Source organism: Dermacentor variabilis, chromosome 5 (genome assembly GCF_050947875.1).
Source record: "Dermacentor variabilis isolate Ectoservices chromosome 5, ASM5094787v1, whole genome shotgun sequence".
Classification (NCBI taxonomy): domain Eukaryota; kingdom Metazoa; phylum Arthropoda; class Arachnida; order Ixodida; family Ixodidae; genus Dermacentor; species Dermacentor variabilis.
The window spans coordinates 45,733,037-45,754,810 of NC_134572.1; the positions used below are offsets into that span (position 1 = coordinate 45,733,037).

At 44.1% G+C, this 21,774-nt stretch overlaps 1 protein-coding gene across 2 annotated transcripts in view; it reads left to right on the forward strand.

The window, feature by feature from the left end:
• LOC142582506 (condensin-2 complex subunit G2-like) overlaps positions 1-21,774 on the forward strand; it is a 111,541-nt gene that overhangs the window by 87,478 nt on the left and 2,289 nt on the right. For both annotated transcript variants that reach the window (XM_075692314.1, XM_075692316.1), the window contains 2 exons: positions 6,472-6,600; positions 14,603-14,702. In XM_075692314.1, the coding sequence (XP_075548429.1) occupies positions 6,472-6,600; positions 14,603-14,702 (229 nt within the window). The remainder of the gene's footprint in view (positions 1-6,471; positions 6,601-14,602; positions 14,703-21,774) is intronic.

The following is a 21,774-nucleotide window of genomic DNA, read 5'->3' on the forward strand; positions in this document are numbered from 1 at the left end:
GCATAGTTCATTTAATTCCAAGAGGCGTTCCTGCGTGATTTTTTTTCCTGGATTTCGCACGATAGTTGGTTTAATATGCGTCGTGTGTGGCGCCAGCGCCTTGCTATTGTTTCGGCTGGAAGAGAGATAGTGATATTAAGAAGGAAAGGACGCTTGAGCGCAGCGATGATGTGGCTCGTGGTGTGAGAAACCCTCCATGGTCCACCAATTATCCCAGCTTTTGTAGATCGAAGCGCCTGGCACGCCACGACCACCTTCTTATCACATCCCTTTATCCCCTTATACAGACTGAAAAATTTCTTCCATTGTTACTTCAGCTTCCGCACGCAACTCGATATAGCCTAGGTGGCGTGTTTTGAAAAACCTATTTTCTCTTAGCGACAGCTGGGCGAGCAGATTGTACACCCTGGCATAACATCTCCCTAGTCCCACCAAGCACCTACAAGGATCTAGGGCGCTCGTTCTGGCTCTTCGTGAAAAAAAGTACCTAGAAACCTGGTACACGTGAGCGGTGCATGGTGGCGCTCGACCACTGCGCCACTTGCGTGTAGTAGACTTGGGCATAAATAGAAACGCGCTGCCTAGTCGGTCTGCACAGTCCAGCCACCCGTTGGCGCAGAGTTTAACCAGCCAAACGGAGAGCTAATATTGCTCTAACCAAGTGTAAGATTTTAAACATTTACGAAAACTTGTTAACGATTACACTCCTGTGAAAAACTTACTCCAGCAGCAAAGAAGAATACACTTCGTTACTGCTACTGTGTTTGGTTGTGCTTTGTGCCAGCAGGTGGCTGCACTGTGCAGACCTTTCATGTCTGCGCTTCTGCTCATCCCATGAAACGGCACGGTCAAACTGCCAGGCCCTGTCCCCTTGCGCTTGTGTTTACCCTAATACCGGACTCGCGAAATGCTATTGCGTTAGTAATCTTTCGGTGTTAAGTGACGGCCGCAAACGTGCAAATAAATCCTGGCGCTGATCGGATAGCGGCAGTCCGATGCGCTGCAGCCAGTCCGCTCGTCTGCTGCCTTGCAGAAGGACATGTCGCAGCTTGACATATTGCCAGTGGCTACGTGTTGCCCACAATGCTACAAAGTCGAATCATGGAGCTCACGAAAAGACTGAGACACTCTGACTGCGGTGCTCTCGTCAAAATGGAGCATGTTGTAACACAAGCAGACGATGCTTGCTGTGTGCCGGAAATGCTTAAGTGTAGTGGAAAATTGTTTTTGTGCATGCTCCTTCTGTTACTTTCTTTTTATAGAAACAAATTAACTAACATTCCAACTATTATGAACAACATTTGTTCATCATAAAGTTGGAAAAATTATTGATGACGTGCCCTGGGCAGCCAATCAGACAGCTCGCCCTACTAACATCATTGTGGTAGATGACTTTGAATGGGTAGGGGTGGCTTAAAATTCAGCCGAGCGATGTGCTATGATCGGCAGCGATGTACGTTTTTAAAACCTTAGAATAAATTGCACGCTTTACGCGGAGCACTTAGATGCGTCAATTAATGATCAGAAGGACCTACTCTAACGACTCTACGTTTGTACAAAATCGTCAAATTTTTTTCAAAGTCCCTTTAAGGCATCTCTCACTTGTTGCAACAACTGGGCACCAGGTGGTAATCGCATTATGTATGAAATGATTAGATAGATACATCCTGAAGCACTGAAAATGCTCCTATCTTTCTTCAATGCCATGTGGGTAGCTGGGTATGTAGTGGAAAGAAGCCATACTCATCCCGATACCTAAACAAGCCAAAGACCCGTCCTTAGCAAGCCGCTACAGACCAATAGCACTAACAAGCTGTCTGTGCAAACTGTATGAAAAAATGATAAACCGGTGCTTAATCTCTTTCCTAGAAAATATCAAAATGCTAGACCCCTTCCAGTGTGGGTGCTGAGAAGGTAGGTCGACAATAGACCGCCTTGTTTGCATCGATGCAAATATCGGAGACGCATTTATACATAAGCACTTATTACTTTCGGTATTTCTAGATTTAGAGAAAGCATACTATACGACATGGCGCTTCAGGATTTTGCGAGATCTTTCCACGATGGAAGTCCGTGGAAATATGTTACGCAGTCAAAAGCTACTTATCCAGCCGCATGTTTCGTGTAAGAGTGGGCAAGGCTTTATCAGGGTGTCTACCAACCGGGAAAACCATTCTCAGGGATCTTGAGTAGTCTGGAAAAACTCAGGGAAAACTCAGGGAATTTGTGCCTCTATCAGGGAAAATTAGCTGTAATTTTATTGAAAGGGTCGAAAGTCACGTTAATGCTGGCTCGAGTAACAGACAGGGATCGTAATGGATCGTCTTTGACGCCCTGTCGTCGGCTGGGGGAGTTTCCAGTGTACAGACAACGACAGACTTTCCGGATTCTCGATAATTTGGACGACTTCGCGCCACCACCATGTACCCCGTAGAGTCAACGTATCGGAACGTCTGAAATTTCGGACGCAAGAACTTTTTGCTGTCCGATTTTCCAGACGTTTTATCATGACCGCAGGTCCGAAACGGCATTAACCAAAGCCACCACTGCTGCCATTTTGATTACCTCGCCGTTTCGAACCATCTCTCTCGCACGCAGATCCACTGGCAGCCATAGCCACCACTTGCGGGAACGCTAGGCCTAGCTACTTTGACATTCGCTATAAAGCTTCTTGCCGTTGGGTGCCGCGTTTTTTATTGAAAAAATTCGCTGCTGTCAGAAATAGCACGGACTTCGCTTTTGTGGTCCTCGCGATTGGCTTAGAAGCTTGGAAAGCACTGTGTTGCATTATTCCGGTTCCCGAAAGTCAGCTTCGCCTCCGTACAGAAATGTTACTTGGTGAAGCATACGCAAAAGTATTGCAGTGAAACATAACAAGTGTGGGAAGGGGCTGTTGCCACGGGACACAGCATGTATTCCTTAATTATACACGTGTGCACCCGGTATTTCCTGTCACAGTACGAGCACCAATATGCCTAATACGTGTACCGACAGGCCTGAAGAGCATTTTCTAATGTGCCTGTGGTGATTGTGGTGGATTGAGCCATTAAGGGCAGTAAAGGAAATGCATTTATTCTTTCCAGCCGGCCGATTTTTCGGACGTTTTCGCGGCCGCTAGGGAGTTCAAAAAATCGGACGTGGACTGTGCAACTGACCAAGAAGATGCTTAAAATGGTCCGTGGGGTGAATGTGCGGCAGAAACAGGACAAGAAGAGAAAGGACCTATGCATTGAGGAATGAACGGGAAAGGAAGCCTGCTGCTGCCGCTTTGAAGGAGCATGAGCTCAAAAAACAAATTTTTGGCTGACGCCAAGATGCAGGTGTCCCTCATACAAACCAAAATAAACTTTTTAAAGCAGTGAAGCACAACACTGAAACGTTGTACGCGGGCTGATAGTATGTCAGGACAGTTGAGGTTGACTTACGAACTGTTGAGAGAGGATGTCCATTATGAAAAAGTTCAGGCCTCGTACCACTGAGCTTGCTATCAATTGATAGAAATAGCTCATATTCGAGAATAGTTGTCCCTGTATGCATATCCTTTATTTATATTAGAGAATGTCTGACTCGTTTTGCAATTTTTTTCGAAGACATTTTATTTGCTGTGCATTTTACTAACCCCCTCCCTTCTGTTCTCTTTTTGAATAAAATAAACACTACTCCTTTATATTCAAATTGCATTAGGTCTTTTTTTTTTCATATGCTTACGAGAAAGTGACAGAATCGGGCTATATGGTTTCAGCCCGTCTTGACATAAAACATAGTTCTGCATCACTCAGGGAATTCTGCAAAGGCACTCAGGGAAAACCTGGAAAACTCGGGGAATTTGGAAATGTCAACTTGGTAGACACCCTGTTTATCTACAACATTCACCCAGGAGACTGGCGTGCTGCAAGGGGGCGTGCTTAGTTGCACAATCTTTATTGTAAAAATGAACTCCCTGTATAGTCCTTCCACGCACCATGTTTTATTCTGTGTATGTCGATGACGTGCAGATAGGTTTCAAATCGTGTAACATTGCGATCTGTGAATGACAGGTGCAGCTTGCATTAAACAAATTATCTAATTGTGTGGGAGTAAATGGGTTTAAAATAAATGCCCAGAAAAGTATGTGTATACTCTTTTCAAACAAGAGACATGACTCCACTGCCAAAGCTCTCCGTCAATTGAGAGGAACTATCTGTGAGCAATGAACACAAATTCCTGTGAATAATTATAGAGTCTAAGCTTACGTTCATCCCCCAACTTAAATATCTGAAGGCAAAATGTCTGAAGACGAACATTTAAAAGATTCTGTCTCCCATAACATGGGGTAGTGATAGAAAATATCTCCTAAATTTGTACAGGTGCTTTGTCCGCTTTCCCCTTGACTATGGTGCTATATCTATCATTCTGCAACGCCAAGCGCGCTAAAAATCTTAGCCCCTGTGCACCACCTAGGTGGCAGCCTAGTGACCGGTGCTTTCAGAACAAGCCCTGTAGAAAGTCTCTACATAGAATCAAAAGGGCGGTCACTCTGTCTGGAGGTCGTATTCCAGCTTCACATATTATCTGGAAGTAAACTCGAATCCTGAACATCCTTGTTACACAACTGTAAATGATGTGTCATGTGTGTGCCATACTTTTTAATAATCGGCCCACAGCTCCTGAGCCCTTCTCGATGTGTGTAAGGAATCTCAGTGAAGAAATCTGTGTCCCACTTCTAGAACACCATCCAATGCTTCCAGCGAAGCTGTCACTGCCATGGCAGTGGCAGCTCGTGGAATGTGATATGTCATTTATTGAAGTCCGTAAGCGTGCTCCTGAAATGCACATTCGAATGCACTTCCTTGAACTTCGGTCGAAGTACTGCTGCCCGGAGTTTTACACTGATGCATCTAAGTCGCAAGCTGGCATTTCTTATGTAGCAGTCGGTCCATCCTTTTTCAGACTTGGGCCTTCTGCACGCACAAACAAGTATCTTTACGGCTGAAGCCTATGCACTATCATCAGCTGTGAAACACATAAAACAATTAAAACTAGGAAAGTCCATTATATTTACAGACTAAGCATTGTCAAGGCATTATTAACGCTAAAAAAGCAAAAAAATACTGTAATTACTTATCTTTATACTCTAATGCACTGTTTATGCATGCAATCAACGTGTCATAATATGCTGGGTGCCCAGGCACAGAGGCATAGAGGGTAATGTGCTCACTGACGAAATTGTAACGTCCACAGCAACAAAAGATTTCAACTCTTCCATAGCTGACCCCGCATAGATTTAAAACCTTTCCTTTGGAAAAAATTGGTAATGCTTGTGAGACGCTTAAACCTTGAATAAACTTCATTTAATTAGGCCACAGTTAAGCACCTCCCTATCAATAATAAAATCACGAGAAACCGATGTCCTGTTCTGTCGACTAAGAATAAGGGCACATATATGGTACACACAACTTGCCAACTGGTGATGAACCTCTTACATGTGGTAGATGTGAAAGACTGACGGTCATCCACATCCTTGTAGAGTGTCAGGAAACAGAATGCAAGAAGAAAAAGTACTTGCCTTTGGCATATTAACAGAATATCCCATTACATCCAGCACAGTTTCTTGGCATGAACTGGTTATTCGATACCATATCAGTTTTAATTTTTTTCAATGACATTCTTACATTGCACATTATCAGATCAAATGTTACGTAGTACGGCCTCTTACCAGAGGCTACTTGTGCATTCGTTACATCTAGTATAGCACGTGTCTCCAGACCCTAGCATTCAATGGCCCTGTTGAGGCATCAGTGCTATGTTCACCTACACACTCTATTATGTTGTCCCTGTGTAACAGAACATTTAGTATCATAGTTCACATCTCTGGTCATTGTCATTGTATTAATACTTACATATTTTACGCAGTTCACAGCGACTGACTTTAGGCCTATTTACAACCATGGAACATCCACCATTCAAAGTACATTTTTCCATTTCATAAACAATTCATTGAAAATCCATCACCATGTGTATGGCGCTCTTTGGCCATATGTGGCCCTTGCGCCATTAAACCTCGTACACCACCATTGAATATACATAGCATTTGGCCATTGATGTTGTTTGACCACGATGTTGAAATCCCCATTTTGGACACTTTCTCCCTACAGGTGTCTAAAGAATGGCCACATAATTCCCTGTGCATTACTGTAGCTAATTTATTTCTTGAGCTGTTCATCAGTGCATTGACCTTCTAGCTATTAAATTTTTTTTTTCATAGACTGCTAATTAGCATGTGCATCCTAAGCCAGGGCAGTGTTGGCACAGGCATTGTGACACTGACAGAAATGTTGAGCATGCACTGTAAACTGTCAAATTGCAAGACAAAAAAAGATAATTTCATACAGTAAAGTAGTACTACTACATGAGTTATTTGCAGAAATACCTTGTTTAATAAAATACTGTGGCAGAATTTTATTTGGTTTACACGACTATGACTGCACCCAGGTGACAAAAGAGGAGTTCACGGCAACATCAACATTTGAGCGCCAGATGGAGTGGATACAGGAGCGCCTGTTGCCAAAGGTGTCGAGACAAACTGGAAGACGGCGGGAGTTGTCTGTCCAGGTGGTCAAGGTAAGCTTGGCGATTTTTTTTTTTTTATATAGCAACAGCTGTTTATCAAATATTAGCAATAGCAAAAGCTTTAAAATAACAAAATCTTCTTTTATTCAGTCGTTGAATTGAACAGTCACTATTCAATTAGGTCCCCGAATTGTGTAGTTTCTGTACGGTAGAACCTTGTTCAGGATGGAAGGGCTGTGGCAATTGCGCCATGATGCGCCAAACCGTCGAGCTGCACCAACCTGTGCTGAAACTCTTAATTTCAAATTAAGTTACGAAATTTAATAGGATGTGTGTGTTCTGTGGCAACCACACAGCCATGGACATGCGTTGCTAGTGCAATCCCTGCAATCCAAGCCTAAGCAATCCATTTCAGCTTCGTCTTTGGGGTGTGGGTGTGTTTGGTGACATAATTGTAACTAGGCTGCAAGAAAATGAAAACCGTTTTGTGCTTTGTTTTGTTTTATATAACTGTTACAGTCTTGCGTAATCATGGGCTAGCTAAAGATTTGAACTGGTGCTCATTTCATGGGCCAGTCGGGAAGGAAAGCTACGCTGATTGATTGAGGGCGTGCACTCTGCTCATGATGTAGCTCATCAGTTGGGTTATATATCTTAGCATTTGATTTCGCGCCCTATTGGTACATCTGCGTCGATTAATGGGCGAACGCCACATTTTAAATCTGTTTTGTACGTGCATTTCATCCAGTTACCGGGATGATAGTGTGACACGCTGACAAATGGCCTGTTTCCTTTCATGAAACTTGTCACAAATATCCAATGGCAGCCGCAATCGTCACTCAAATTTGCACTCGGGCTAGGATATTTTCTGCACGGCTGCACCACACAAGATCACGCTTTTGCCACCGCAGAAGACAAGCCAAAGATATAGTTTTGTATTTATTCAACTTTAGCGGCCAAACAGTGGTCATAATTAAATGTTAGGGGAAAATGTGAACCTCCAAAATTATGTTTGCGGCAATGATGTTCACAGTGTGACTTGTGCAGATAGTCAGAAAATTTTAGTAATGCATTGTTTGGCGCATAAAATGTCCATTGCTGTTTGACATTTGCTTTATGGCGCCTGTGGCGGAACAACAAATAGGCCCGAGTAATCGAGCTTTTGATAATGTTGGTAGGCAATGCACATCGCAAAGCCAACGAACAGTGTTATCCCTTTATTGTTTTCATAAATATCTTGGGAGGTTCTTTCTCAGCAAGTGATGTGAAATACTGGCCAACATGCTATGACCAGTATGTCTCTAATTTATTTATTTAAAGGTACATCACAGGCTCCAGTCGTAGTGTTGAGTGATGGGGGATTGTACAACAAAATATGTGGTAAGCATAAACAAGAACGAAGAAAAGCAGCAGTAAACAGAAAATTCACATTTATTGACATTTATTCTGCAGTATTGTGCTATTTTAACTAAAGGTCTCCCAAGTACTAAAAATTGCCAAAGGGTACTATGCAAACGGCATTCACTGTACCTTGATAGGTCTTGTTTATGGTGGCCACGGTGAATATTTCTCGTTCATTGCGCAGCAGTATGGTGATTTGGTAAATTTAGAATTTTAGATAATTCAATGAGATGTCAATAAAATAATTATGAATGACATTGAGAATGATAATAGCATTTAAAGCAACCTAGGGTACATAAAGATCTTTATTTTTTTTTTAACGAAAAAGAAAGTCCATGAAATAAATAATACTAATAATTAAAAAAAAAAAAAGCACTGACCATTGCAACGCCTCTGGCACCATAGATTGCATCAGCCTTTACGCAAACCTCGTCAGATAGGGGCGCTGGGAACGAGCACCCTCGCATTTTGCTCAATGCGTCAACAGTTTTTGGCACGCATCTTCGGGCCTTATCAAACATGAGGCCGTGCGATTTGGTAAAAGTACGCTTTTCAAACCGTTGTAACACCGCATTCCTGGTTTACACGTTTGTAATAAACACAATGTGCTAGATGACTACATTTACGTCTCGGATGTCTTGTATTACTGCTGCAGGAGCATGTTGTCACGTTAATTTTTTATTTCGAAGGCTTTTTCAAGTGGACCTTGTATTTAAGTTTCAGTGGCGTTGTTGTGGTCAGGAAAAAAAAACAGTTGCTCCCAGAGCAGAGCAGCTGCAGGAAAGGGCAGTTTGATGAGTTGACAGCTGCGCCAGCACTGAAGCAAGAGTCATTAGCAAGGATTCCAGCTGCGTAGGCTCACCACACGTGCAACGAATTGGAGCCGGTTCACTTCTGCCGGGGAAAGAAAGGAAAGGGCTTTGCACATGCTGCGCCAGCTTCGTTTCCATTCAGTTTAGTCTAGGAAAACAGATGGGATGGCCACACGTTGTGCATTCCCCCGAGGAACAGGCAGCCTTTGTCAAGCGGCAGTGAGAACTCGCTCGTGAAAGGGCTCGCCGTCGGCGTGCCGATCCAGCCATTGGAGCTGCCCAAGCCCAGGCAATCTGACAGCAACGAAAAGATCCAGAGCTGAGGGAGCAGGAGCTCAATGCAATCTGGCACAGTTACCTGTGAGTTACTCAACCTTGACGAAGGTCAGATGCACACAAGACATGCTTTGCTTACCCCTATTTTCCGATAGAAAAAGGGTTGGTCATTATTTCTTAGTTTTTTTCTTGCCTTTTCTTTTGGTTGGGGAAAAAAAAAGGCCGCACAAGACCTAGGTTGCTACATGCACTGTTATCGGTCATTTCTCGACGTATTCCACAACCTTTGCATTGGCACCATATTGAATAAGTAAGGTTATAAACGTTAGCTGGTTAATCTTCAATATTAATTGCTTGTTCACAATGAAAAAAAGTCTCAACTAGCATTTACAAAAGCCTGTCAACATGGAGTGGGCACGGTTCGCAGAAAGCTTTCAGTTATTTTCCTTGGCCACATTTAGTCGGCATATCCGGCATCCAACTTAATAGTGAGAAACTGCTTTTTTGCTTTGTGCTACACTCCTGTGGGTGACCCTGTCATGTATTTTGCTCACCTCCGCAGAAGTGACCAAATAGTGTTCTGCAAAGTCGATCTGCCTGTATTTCACTCATATTGAGCGTTGCTCCACGATGCATATTTACTGCTCTGAAATGGACAATTCATGCTTCAAGCTTGCTCCGAACTGCCAAATTTGCTGCTCTCAGAGCTGCTCCAAAACATCCTTGACCACTTCCATCCCTGCTTGTTGATATAATCCTGTTTTGTACAATTTTTGTACAATTTCTAAAGAACCCCAGGTGGTCAAAATTTCCGGAGTCTTCCACTACGGCGTGCCTCATAATCAGAAAGTGGTTTTGGCACGTAAAACCCCAGATATTATTATGTACAATTTTCTGGTGCCAATATTCACGATCAAGAACACAAAAAATGACCCAATACAGTTATGCTTTTTTATCACTGGTTTCCAGAATTATCTTTTGGCAATTGCAAAACTGCAATCATACGATAAGTTTCATGGCTGCTAGAGTCCATCTCAACAAGAAAAGGCATGAGACATGCACGTTGGAGAGCGGTTAGCACGCACCACAGCAGCTTCCCCACAGTACTCGCCCGTGTCGCATGAAAATGTTGGCAAACACTCGGTTTCCTCTTCCAGTACCAGCAAATCTCCTTGCATATCGTTGCACATCACATTCACATGTCTGTTTCACTGTGTGTGTTGCGTAGTGCTGTTGGAAGCATAGTGCCCACTTTTAATAGGCGATAACCTGACTGCACCACCGTTCCCTGCTGAGGTGGTGTAAAGTGAGCATCATGTTTCGCTCTCAATGCACTTCGGCATCTCGTGCTGCACCAATTTTCACCGAGGGATCACATTAAGACTTCCTGCCAAAGCACCCCATCCAAAGAAGCTGCTGACCTAGGTGGAATTTGAGGATTGCAAATGTAAGCTTGCCTGAAGCTGCAAAAACAGTGCGCGTCTTTGGCCACTCGAGCCCTACAGGCACGTGTAGCGTCTCGTGCTGCAACTATTCGTGCAACGCATTAAAGGTGTCAACAACAGTCGACTCTGCCGAATTGCCAAAAGCAGGGAAACGCTGACGGTGCACTATCATGTAGCGCACTCCTCTCTTTTTGTAGAGTGCCTGGAATGCAACAGAAACACGCACTTTGCGCTGGTGCATGTCCCTTCGATGCGTTTTGGCAGAGTTACCAGCGCATTGTGTTGTTGACACTGCAAATTATTTTGCTTGGCCTTTTGATGCATAGATTTTAACAGGGCATCTCAACGGTACCATGCCGGTGACATGCTTTTTAAGGGAACTGTCATTCCCTTCACAAGTGACCAGAAGGCAACAATGATTCCGGCTCTGGGGGCAGCATGCACGACAAGAGGAAGACAGCCAAGGTATACCAGATATGGCATTGTGAAGGGCGCCCCAGTCCACTAACAATACTGCGAAACCACGAATTTCTGTGCGAGATGGGTAGCTTCATAAAGAGACGCAGGACTGGTGCTGCAGGCAAGAAGCTGAAGCAATGTTTTGGCATTCTTTGTTGCCAACCCGCACGGCAGTGTGCGCGACGCCATTTGGGGAGGCTGGGACCTCGAAGTCATCGGTCTGCAGAATTTTAAACGAAGGCATGATGCACCTGTACGATCTACATCTACATTGAAAGCTTGAAGACGAAGATTTTCAAAAGGCTTGCCTTTGTCAGTTGGATTTTCTTGAAATGTGAACAAGAACCGGACTTTCTGACCCGCATGCTGTGGATGGACGAAGTGAATTTCTCCAGAAACACGCAAGTTAATCTTCACTGGCTGGCACTCATAGAAACCAATACCAATAGTCATTTAATATATAGCACCGTATTTTCGATGGTGACATCATCGGACACATATTTTTTGATGCCACGCTTACGACATCCTCAGAGGCACTGTGAACGACATCTGTTACGATGTTTCACATGCGTGCCTTTGGCACATGTGGTTCCAACACGATAGTGCTCCCATGCATGGTGGTAAATCTCGAGCATGGCTTGGAAGTTTTTGATAGGCTAGGCTTGTACCCTGGCCAGCAGGATCACCAGAAATGACAGCTGGACTTCTTCTTGTGGGCTTACATAAAGAACCACGTGTATAGCAGTGAGACGACCACACCTATTGTACTGAAAACAAAAATAAGCAGTTTGCTACGAGATTCCAGTGTCAGTGGTCAAGGCTGTAACAGCGCAAGTGTTGGAAAGAAGTAAGTACTTTGCTCAGTCTTAGCATATTCAACACCCTGCTCCAGATTTTGGGCTCGCACTCCGCCACATGATTGAGCAAGAAATTGCTGGGGTCTTGCTTCTCCACCACCAACACATCCCCTGCAATGGCGCCTCTCGGTTATAGTCGTCAACCGACCCCGACCATCGACTACAGCTGCAGCTAAGCCTCTCAATTACCCCGACAACAAGTAGCCGTCCCGTTGTTTCACCAAACACTACGTCCACCGTGTCCTGCTACCTGGACTGGACCTGCAACCTGGACTAGACCTGCAGTTGCACACTTGTGGCGTACGTCTGACAATCGGCCAATATACTTTGCCTCTGGCTGTACCAGTCACGTCGCCCGCTTTTGTCGACGCGCTCAATCAACTGGTGCTGCATCACCCATGGTGTCCCATGATACAGATGTGCCAAAGCCATTTTGTAGCTCTTACGACTTGTCTTTAGCCCCGTCAGCTGTTTGACCGATGGCCATCACCCGCCATTCACCTTCTCCGTGTCGCCGCTCACGATCGCCGATGCGACCTCGTTCTGTGGCTCAAGAAGAGGAAAACTGATTGTCGCAGTTTCGGGGCAAGGACTGCAGTGCCATCAAACTACAAAAGTCCTCACCGTCACCCTTCAAATGTTGTAGAAGTTTCTGTTGAAGGTGCACACGCATTTGCTCTTGTGGACACTGGAGCTGCCATATCTGTTATGGATGCAAAAGCGTCACTCACTTCAGAAAATTACGATGCCACTTTTGGGGTTCTCACTTTGCACAGCAGGCGCTCGGCATGTTCGCCCTCTCGCAGTGTACACGGCGCATGTAGTCGTTGAGGATGTCCTGTATACCATTGAGTTTATTGTTATTTCTTCGTGCTCTCATGGCACTATCCTTGGTTAGGACTTTCTTTCACACCATAACACCGATTCATTGTGCATGTGCTGAAGTTGAACCATCACCGATGATCAATGTGACCTTAGCCGACGTTCTGACCTTTCCCTGTAAACTGCTTGTGAAGTAAGATACGAATATTCCCCCCAATGCCTCAGCGCTTCTGCCCGTGTGCTGCAGCAGCTTGTCCGACACAGTCGCACTGTTTTCTTTGTCTGGCCTGCTCCTTAAACAAAAAGCTGTTGTGCTACCTTTTGCTGCTGTTGATATTACACAACGCACCCACTTTCGTATCTTGTGACATTGCTTCTAGGAAAATGCTTGGGTAATGTGGAAGCCATCGACCCATTCGACTGTCGCCACAGACGGTATGCATTTCTGATTTGATAGTGAAGATGTACAGATATTAATTCCCTGACAAGGCTGCCTCTCTAAACTTTATGATGATGCATGACTGCGTATGCTTCGAAGAGCCCCATGTTTGTGAGCAAACTGCTTAGTAAATTGTTTCTAATGCTTCCTTTGTGCTTTTAATGAAGTATGCCTTATAATGTGCGGTTTAATGATAGAATCTTTCTAATTTTGTGAATACCAGGAGGTGGAAATTGTTGATGCTAATCCTGAGAACTATTGAAAAGCTAAAATTATAGATTGATATAACGAAGTTGGTAAAATTGGGCATTTGTTTCGTTATATATAAATTTATTACATTGAAATTCAACGTTTTATGCATACATGTAGAGTCACCGATGGATTTTCCTTACACAGAAGGGAATGGAAAGTTTGTCGAGTTATCGGGCAACAGGAAAATGCAAATTTGAATGGGAAAAGAATGCATTTTGTTGAATTCGAGAGTCAGGCGAATGATCTGGTTTCAGCCGAGCCTATGATATCTTCTCATCGGCAGTATGAAGTGAAGCCAACCCAGCTCTCACGTCCACTCTACAGCTGTGGCTAATGGTGTGTCACATTGGGGCAACGGTATCATGAAAAGTGCACCCAGCGGGATGCATATGCTTCATCAGAGTCTCTGAGCGTTCTTTGTCCGTCTCCAGAACTCGCGATTACACCTGCAGTAATAAACACTCGGGAAGACAGCGTACATGATGCCACATATTCTTGGCATGCCCACTGTTTGCATGTGTGGGAGATTATCTCTAAAACAAGGTACGCGGGCAGCATATGCACTCAGCCACACTGACAGCCATGCAAAACCAAGACAGCACTAGAAACGGAGATGCACAGCAACCTGCCCCCTGCCCTCTCTTGATCACGTTACTGCGAGCCTTCACCTGCCCCATTTCCCTTGCTCACGCTGGAAGACTGTGGGAAGACTTCACATTATCAAGCCACCATCCTTTTTGGCTCACCCTCGCACCCAGAGCAGACAGCACGTGGGGTGCAGTAGGACCTTACTGCACTTAGACTTTGCATGGAACATGATGCTGCTCCGTTTCGGCAGTTCCTTTTGGTTGCGCAGCGCACTCAGGAGGTACATTCTGCATTTGTAATTCAACCGTTTGGCCATCTTCATCTGCGGAAGTTATAATTTATTGTCTCGGTATTCTTTCGCGGTGGCAGTAAAATTTTGTTACATTGAAATTGTGTATAAACACTTCATTATATTGAGCTTCTAAATACATGGTGTCCCACGGATAAGTGAAAAGTTAAATACTTCATTATCTCAAGAACTAAGTTATATTGCAGTTCACTATATCGAAGTTTAATTGTGTTTCAGATTTGATTCATATTCAATTTGGTTTCGAACTACTATTGCGCACCCCTATGTGAAATCGAGTGCATATTGCTTATACAATTAGTTCATTGTCGGTCTTATTAGGAAAGGCACTTTGGCCTAATGCGGGAAGAAGAATGCACCATTTATAATAACTCTGTGCTTTTTTTCTTTCTTAGATTTACCTAAAGGTGGCTCGGTCTGTATTCATGGCGAAATGGGCCACATTTCACTTTGCCGAGAAGGTCCTAAGCTTCTTGGTACTGTGCAAGGAAATAGGTGAGTTTGCTGCCTGTTCTGGTAGAAAACTTAAAGGTACAAGACCAATTTGCCATATTTCCTTAGTAGAATCGCTTGAGCTATGGTTTCAGCTTTGCCATCCTTGTCCCTAAGTACAGGGATGGCAGAGAGTCACTTCGAGAAGGTGCAAATGTTTAAGGTGGGGTGAGACTTTGTTTGGTCCATAACCTGATATTGCATGTCTTTAGATTTCGGAAACGAATAACAGTTGGGTATGTGCAACTTCCGAAATACTTAATTCTTTTTAGTTGTTGCATCGACCAGAACTTCTGGATGCCCCATCGTCGAGTCTTGATTTCATATGAAATCTTAATCCCATAATACCTTGTGTTCAACACAAATTGTGGTTTTGGTATTGCAACTTTCTTATTCTATGTAGTACATCCTCAGCCATTACGGAGCTTTCTTTAGCTTGTGTGCTCCTCTTTTGTCTGTTTATGGTAGCTTGCATTTACCTCTCCTCTGCCAAGGACCTAGTGTATTTACACGATTCTAACGCACATTTTTTGGCTAAAAAGCTAGTTCAAATTTGCGTGCACGTTGCTGTCATAACTAGTTCTACTCAACATCAAAAACGAAACTGATTCTTAATTGAAAAAAGAAATCTTTATGCAAGGTAGCTAACTGCGCTACCATCGAACATACTTTTTTTTTTCTACCTTAATTTGTACTAGCCATTTTCCAGTTTGCTGTACATGCAGCGTTTTTAATGAAGTAGATGGAACTGCAGATTACTTTCTGTGCTCGGTAGACAGTAAAACTGAGGTTTCGTCAAACTCCGATAGCGACTAGCTGCTAAGGTTCAGCTGTGTGCGTGTCTGTGTGCCTTTGTATGTTCCATAAAATTTTGACATGGTATGCATCAACTCTGGTTTCGTTACTTGTGCGCAGTAGAATCGGCACTAAGTTATTATGTTTGTAGATATGTTTGCGGTAATGTAACTGTGCGTTACTATCGGGGGCGCAGTACAATCGTGCAAATAAGGTATTTTGTGCCTTTTAATGTTCTTTTCATGTCGGTCTTTGTGTTCTCATCACCAAGTTCTATGGCAATCGCTACAGTGCGAACAAGCTAAAGCACCTAGTTGTCACTCACTTCGGTACCTTTGTATGTTCCACGTGCATTCTAATCATGGACTTGTGATGGGTAAAGAAAGAGACTTCAATCTGAAAGCCCAAGCAAAACCGTAAAGGAAGGATTGAAGAGACAGAATGAAAAGCTGTAGTAATGTTGACCACGAAAAAGACTAATCCTGGGATATTTTGATAAATCAAGACATGGCTTTGTTTGAATTTTTCTTGAAACACGACATTAAGGCATTTTTGTACCTTTTTCTATGGAACTGCTGGGTATATGTGAACACTTGCGTTAGTGCCTTGTACAACTTTGAAACTAGAATAAATCTCTGGAAGCTAATGGGAGTTTAGTAAATTAATAAAAAGCATGCCATAGTGACAGTTGCAAAATATAAAATTTCTTGCCTTGTTTGAAGTATTTAATGTACAACCTCGTTTGTACAATCCCATTAAGGTATGACTTTCTGGCGCGAACATTTCTAATCGAGAATACAAAATATATTATCCATTTGAGTTATGCTTACTTTTTACCTGTTCATACATTCCCGGAAAACACTATCTTTCAGCACCAATGTTCAGTAAATCCCCAAACTGTGATCATATGACGTTTTCTGACTGTTAGATCACATGTAAACAAAAAAAAAATGTGTGGGGTCGAGAGCAGTAGCCGGCCATCACAGCAGCTTCACCACAATACTTCCCAGCCTGTCTCACGTGAGAAGGCGGGTGCACACTTGGTTTTGTATTCTGGTACCAGCAAATCTGGACCAGGAATCTGAACCTGGCAACGTTTAACGCTAGAACGTTATCTAGTGAGGCGAGTCTAGCAGTGCTATTGGAGGAATTAGCGGGCATTAAATGGGATATAATAGGGGTCATTGAGGTTAGGAGGACAAATGAAGCATATACAGTGCTAAAAAGCGGGCACATCCTGTGCCACCGAGGCTTAGCGGAGAGACGAGAACTAGGAGTCTGATTCCTGTTTAATAAGGATATAGTTGGTAACACACAGGAATTCTATAGCATTAACGAGAGGGTGGCAGGCCTTGTTGTGAAACTTAATAAGAGGTACAAATTGAAGGTCGTGCAGGCCTACGCAACTACATCCAGTCATGATGACCAGCAAGTCAAAAGCTTCTATGAAGACTTGGAATCGCCGATGGGTAAAGTCAAAACAAAATATGCTATACTGATGGGCGACTTCAGTGCCAGGGTAGGCAAGAAGCAGGCTGGAGACAAGTCAGTGGGGGAATATGGCATAGGTTAAGGAATAGCAGGGGAGAGTTATTAGTAGAGTTTGCAGAACGGAATAATTTGCGGATAATGAATACCTTCTTCCACAAGCGGGACAGCCAAAAGTGGACGTGGAGGAGCCCAAATGGCGAGACTAGAAACGAAATAGACTTTATACTCTGCGCTAACCCTGGCATCATACAAGATGTCGACGTGCTAAGCAAGGTGCGCTGCAGTGGCCATAGAATGGTAAGAACTCGAATTAGCCTAGACTTGAGGAGGGAATAGAAGAAACTGGTACATAAGAAGCTGATCAATGAGTTAGCGATAAGAGGGAAAATAGAGGAATTCCGGATCAAGCTACAGAACAGGTATTCGGCTTTAACTCGGGAAGAGCACTTAGTGTTGAAGCAATGGACGACAATCTTATGGGCATCTGCCAAAAGGCACATGCACGTCCACAGTGTGCCATTTCAAGCTCCTCCGACGCGGAGGAGGCCACATGTAGACCTAAACTCTGTTGTAGTTATCAGTCTAGCCTACATGCGTGATCTTGTTCTATCGTTGATGTGCAGGTGTAAACATATTGGAGGCGGTCTTTAAAAAGCTGCTTAAAGACAAGGGACAAGGTGAAGGGAGATGGGGGACACAGGTGCAGACTACAACTGAATTCACTTGTAGTTGGTTCATGTGTCCCGTCTGCCTCGTGTGTTGTCCCTTATTTAAGAGCCTTTCTAAAGGTGAACCAGTACTACCACGCCCAGTTTGCTACTATTAAGGACAGCTGTTAGCAAATTTTCATTGCAGGGTACTGGCTAGGTCTTGTCGAGTGACGGCAACCGTTGTTTGGTGCCGAGATGACATGATGGCAGCTTGGTTCATAACCACCATGTTTGCAGATTTGCAATTGGGTGGCACAGTGTGCGCTGTTCAAAATTTATCTTGCCATTATAATTGGTTCTAGGACTAGGTGGCGTTGTGGCGGGAAGCCTGAATAATTCATCATCATCATCAGCCTGGTTACACCCACTGCAAGGCAAAGGCCTCTCCCATACTTCTCCAACAGCCCCGGTCATGTACTAATTGAGGCCATGTCGTCCCTGCAAACTTCTTAATCTCATCCACCCACCTAACTTTCTGCCGCCCCCTGCTACGCTTCCCTTCCCTTGGAATCCAGTCCGTTACCCTTAATGACCGTCGGTTATCTTCCCTCCTCATTACGTGTCCTGCCCATGCCCATTTCTTTTTCTTGATTTCAACTAAGATGTCATTACTTCACATTTGTTCCCTCACCCAATACGCTCTTTTCTTATCCCTTAACATTACACCCATCATTCTTCTTTCCATAGCTCGTTGCGTCGTCCTCAATTTAAGTAGTACCCTTTTCGTAAGCCTCCAGGTTTCTGCCCCGTAGGTGAGTACTGGTAAGACACAGCTTTTATACACTTTTCTCTTGAGGGATAATGGCAACCTGCTGTTCATGATCTGAGAATGCCTGCCAAACGCACCCCAGCCCATTCTTATTCTTCTGATTATTTCCGTCTCATGATCCGGATCCGCTGTCACTACCCGCCCTAAATAGATGTATTCCCTTACCACTTCCAGTGTCTCGCTACCTATTGTAAATTGCTGTTCTCTTCCGAGACTGTTAAACATTACTTTAGTTTTCTGCAGATTAATTTTTAGACCCACTATTCTGTTTTGCCTCCCCAGGTCAGTGAGCATGTATTGCAATTGGCCTCCTGAGTTACTAAGCAAGGCAATATCATCAGCAAATCGCAAGTTACTGAGGTATTCTCCATTAACTTTTATCCCCAATTCTTCCCAGTCCAGATCTCTGAATACCTCCTGTAAACACGCTGTGAATAGCATTGGAGAGATCGTATCTCCCTGCCTGACGCCTTTCTTCATTGGGATCTTGTTGCTTTCTTTATGGAGGACTACGGTGCCTGTGGAGCCGCTATAGATATCTTTCAGTATTTTTACATACGGCTCGTCTACACCCTGATTCCGTAATGCCTCCATGACTGCTAAAGTTTTGACAGAATCAAACGCTTTCTTGTAATCAATGAAAGCCATATATAGGGGTTGGTTATATTCCGCACATTTCTCTATCACCTGATTGATAGTGTGAATATGGTCTATTGTTGAGTAGCCTTTACGGAATCCTGCCTGGTCCTTTGGTTGACAAAAGTCTTAGGTGTTCCTGATTCTATTTGCGATTACCTTAGTAAGTAGTTTGTAGGCAACTGACAGTAAGCTGATCGGTCTAATTCTTTCGTCTTTGGCGTCCCCTTTCTTATGAATTAGGATTACGTTAGCGTTCTTCCAAGATTCCAGTACGCTCGAGGTCATGAGGCATTGCTTATACAGGGTGGCCAGTTTCTCTAGAACAACCTGCCCACCATCCTTCAACAAATCTGCCGTTACCTGATCCTCCCCAGCTGCCCTCCCCCTTTGCATAGCTCCCAAGGCTTTCTTTACTTCTTCCGGCATTACCTGTGGGATTTCGAATTCCTCTAGACTGTTCTCTTTTCCATTATCGTCATGGGTGCCACTGGTACTGTATAAATCTCTATAGAACTCCTCAGCCACTTGAACTATCTCATCCATATTAGTAATGATATTGCCAGCTTTGTCTTTTAACGCATACATCTGATTCTTGCCAATTCATAGTTTCTTCTTCACTGCTTTTAGGCTTCCTCCGTTCCTCAGGGCATGTTCAATTCTATCCATATTATACTTCCTTATGTCAGCTGTCTTACGCTTGTTGATTAACTTGGAAAGTTCTGCCTGTTCTATTCTAGCTGTAGGGATAGAGGCTTTAATACATTGGCGTTTCTTTATCAGATCTTTCTTCTCCTGCGATAGCTTACTGGTATCCTGTCTAACGGAGTTACCACCAACTTCTAATGCACCCTCCTTAATGATGCCCACAAGATTGTCGTTCATTGCTTCAATGCTCCTCTTCCTGAGTTAAAGCCGAATACCTTTTCTGTAGCTTGTTCTGGAATTCCTCTATTTTCCCCCTTACCGCTAACTCATTGATCGGCTTCTTATGTACCAGTTTCTTCCGTTCCCTCCTCAGGTCTAGGCTAATTCGAGTTCTTACAATCCTATGGTCACTGCAGCGCACCTTGCTGAGCGCGTCCACATCTTGTATGATGCCAGGGTTAGCGCAGAGTATGAAGTCTATTTCATTTCTAGTCTCGCCGTTCGGGCTCCTCCACGTCCACTTTCGGCTATCCCACTTGCAGAAGGTATTCATTATCCGCATATTATTCTGTTCCGCAAACTCTACTAATAACTCCCCTGGTATTCCTATGCCTATGCCATATTCCCCCACTGCCTTGTCTCCAGTCTGCTTCTTGCCTACCTTGGCATTGAAGTTGCCCATCAGTATAGTGTATTTTGTTTTCACTCTACCCATCGCCGACTCCACGTCTTCATAGAAGCTTTCGACTTCCTGGTCATCCTGACTGTATGTAGCGGCGTAGACCTGTACAACCTTCATTTTGTACCTCTTATTAAGTTTCACAACACGACCTGCCACCCTCTCGTTAATGCTATAGAATTCCTGTTGTTACCAGCTATGTTCTTATGAATCGGGAATCCGACTCCTAGTTCTCGCCTCTCCGCTAAGCCCTGGTAGCACAAGACGTGCCCGCTCTTTAGCACTGTATATGCTTCTTTTGGCCTCCTAACTTCACTGAGCCCTATTATATCCCATTTACTGCCTTATAGTTCCTCCAATAGCACTGCTAGACTCGTCTCACTAGATAACGTTCTAGCGTTAAACGTTGCCAGGTTCATATTCCTATGGCGGCCTGTCCGGAGCCAGGGATTCTTAGCACCCTCTGCTGCGTCGCAGGTCTGACCGCTGCCGTGGCAAGTTGCTTCGCAGCTGCTGCGGACTGAGGGCCGGGGTTTGATTGTTGTGTTCATATAGGAGGTTGTGGCCAAGTACTGCACCAGGGTGGCTAATCCTGCTCTGGTGAGGGAGTGCGTTACCGGTTTTGGTCACCGCGATCAGGCCACACTCCAGGCCTGTTTATGCAATTTTATCAGCACGCGGGTTTTTTTTTTTTCATTCCGGTGGAATATTGCACGGCACCGGGATTCGAACCACGGACTTCTTGCACGCGAAGCGGGTGTTCTACCTCTACGCCACCGCTGCACTAATTGCACGGGCTGAAAATCTGGCACGGGAATTCATTGGCGACTGCATTTCACATTTTTGTTACCAATAACAGTAGACTTTTGTTAATTCGGCTCGGATTAATTTGATTTTTAGATTGATTTCATCCTGACTGACAGTCCCAGTCGGCACCCATGCATTTCTATAGGCCCAAACGTTGGTTATTTTAATCCTAAGATTGGCCTTGGCCAGATAACTTGAACTTGGCCAGTTGGCGTGCACGTACCTGACCTCCATGGTGGCCCAATAGCAACCCCTTTACTGGCAGTGTCTGTCTTGGCAGAGCGTAGGGGGACAATGAGTGCATTGAATATAAGTCATTGCCCATCAAAAATGCCTATTTTTAGCCTGCCCTAGGAAGATTTCCAAGCACTAACGGTACCGCACAATGTAAGAGTACGATATTTACCCGACTGTAATGTGCCTTTTATTTTTCTAAGAAAATTTGATCGGAAACTGCTTTCGTGGCATTTGTATGCTTTGCCGCATACACGGCTGTATTGCGGCAAAGCTAAAGTTAACTACCGTGTAGCGAAGCGGACT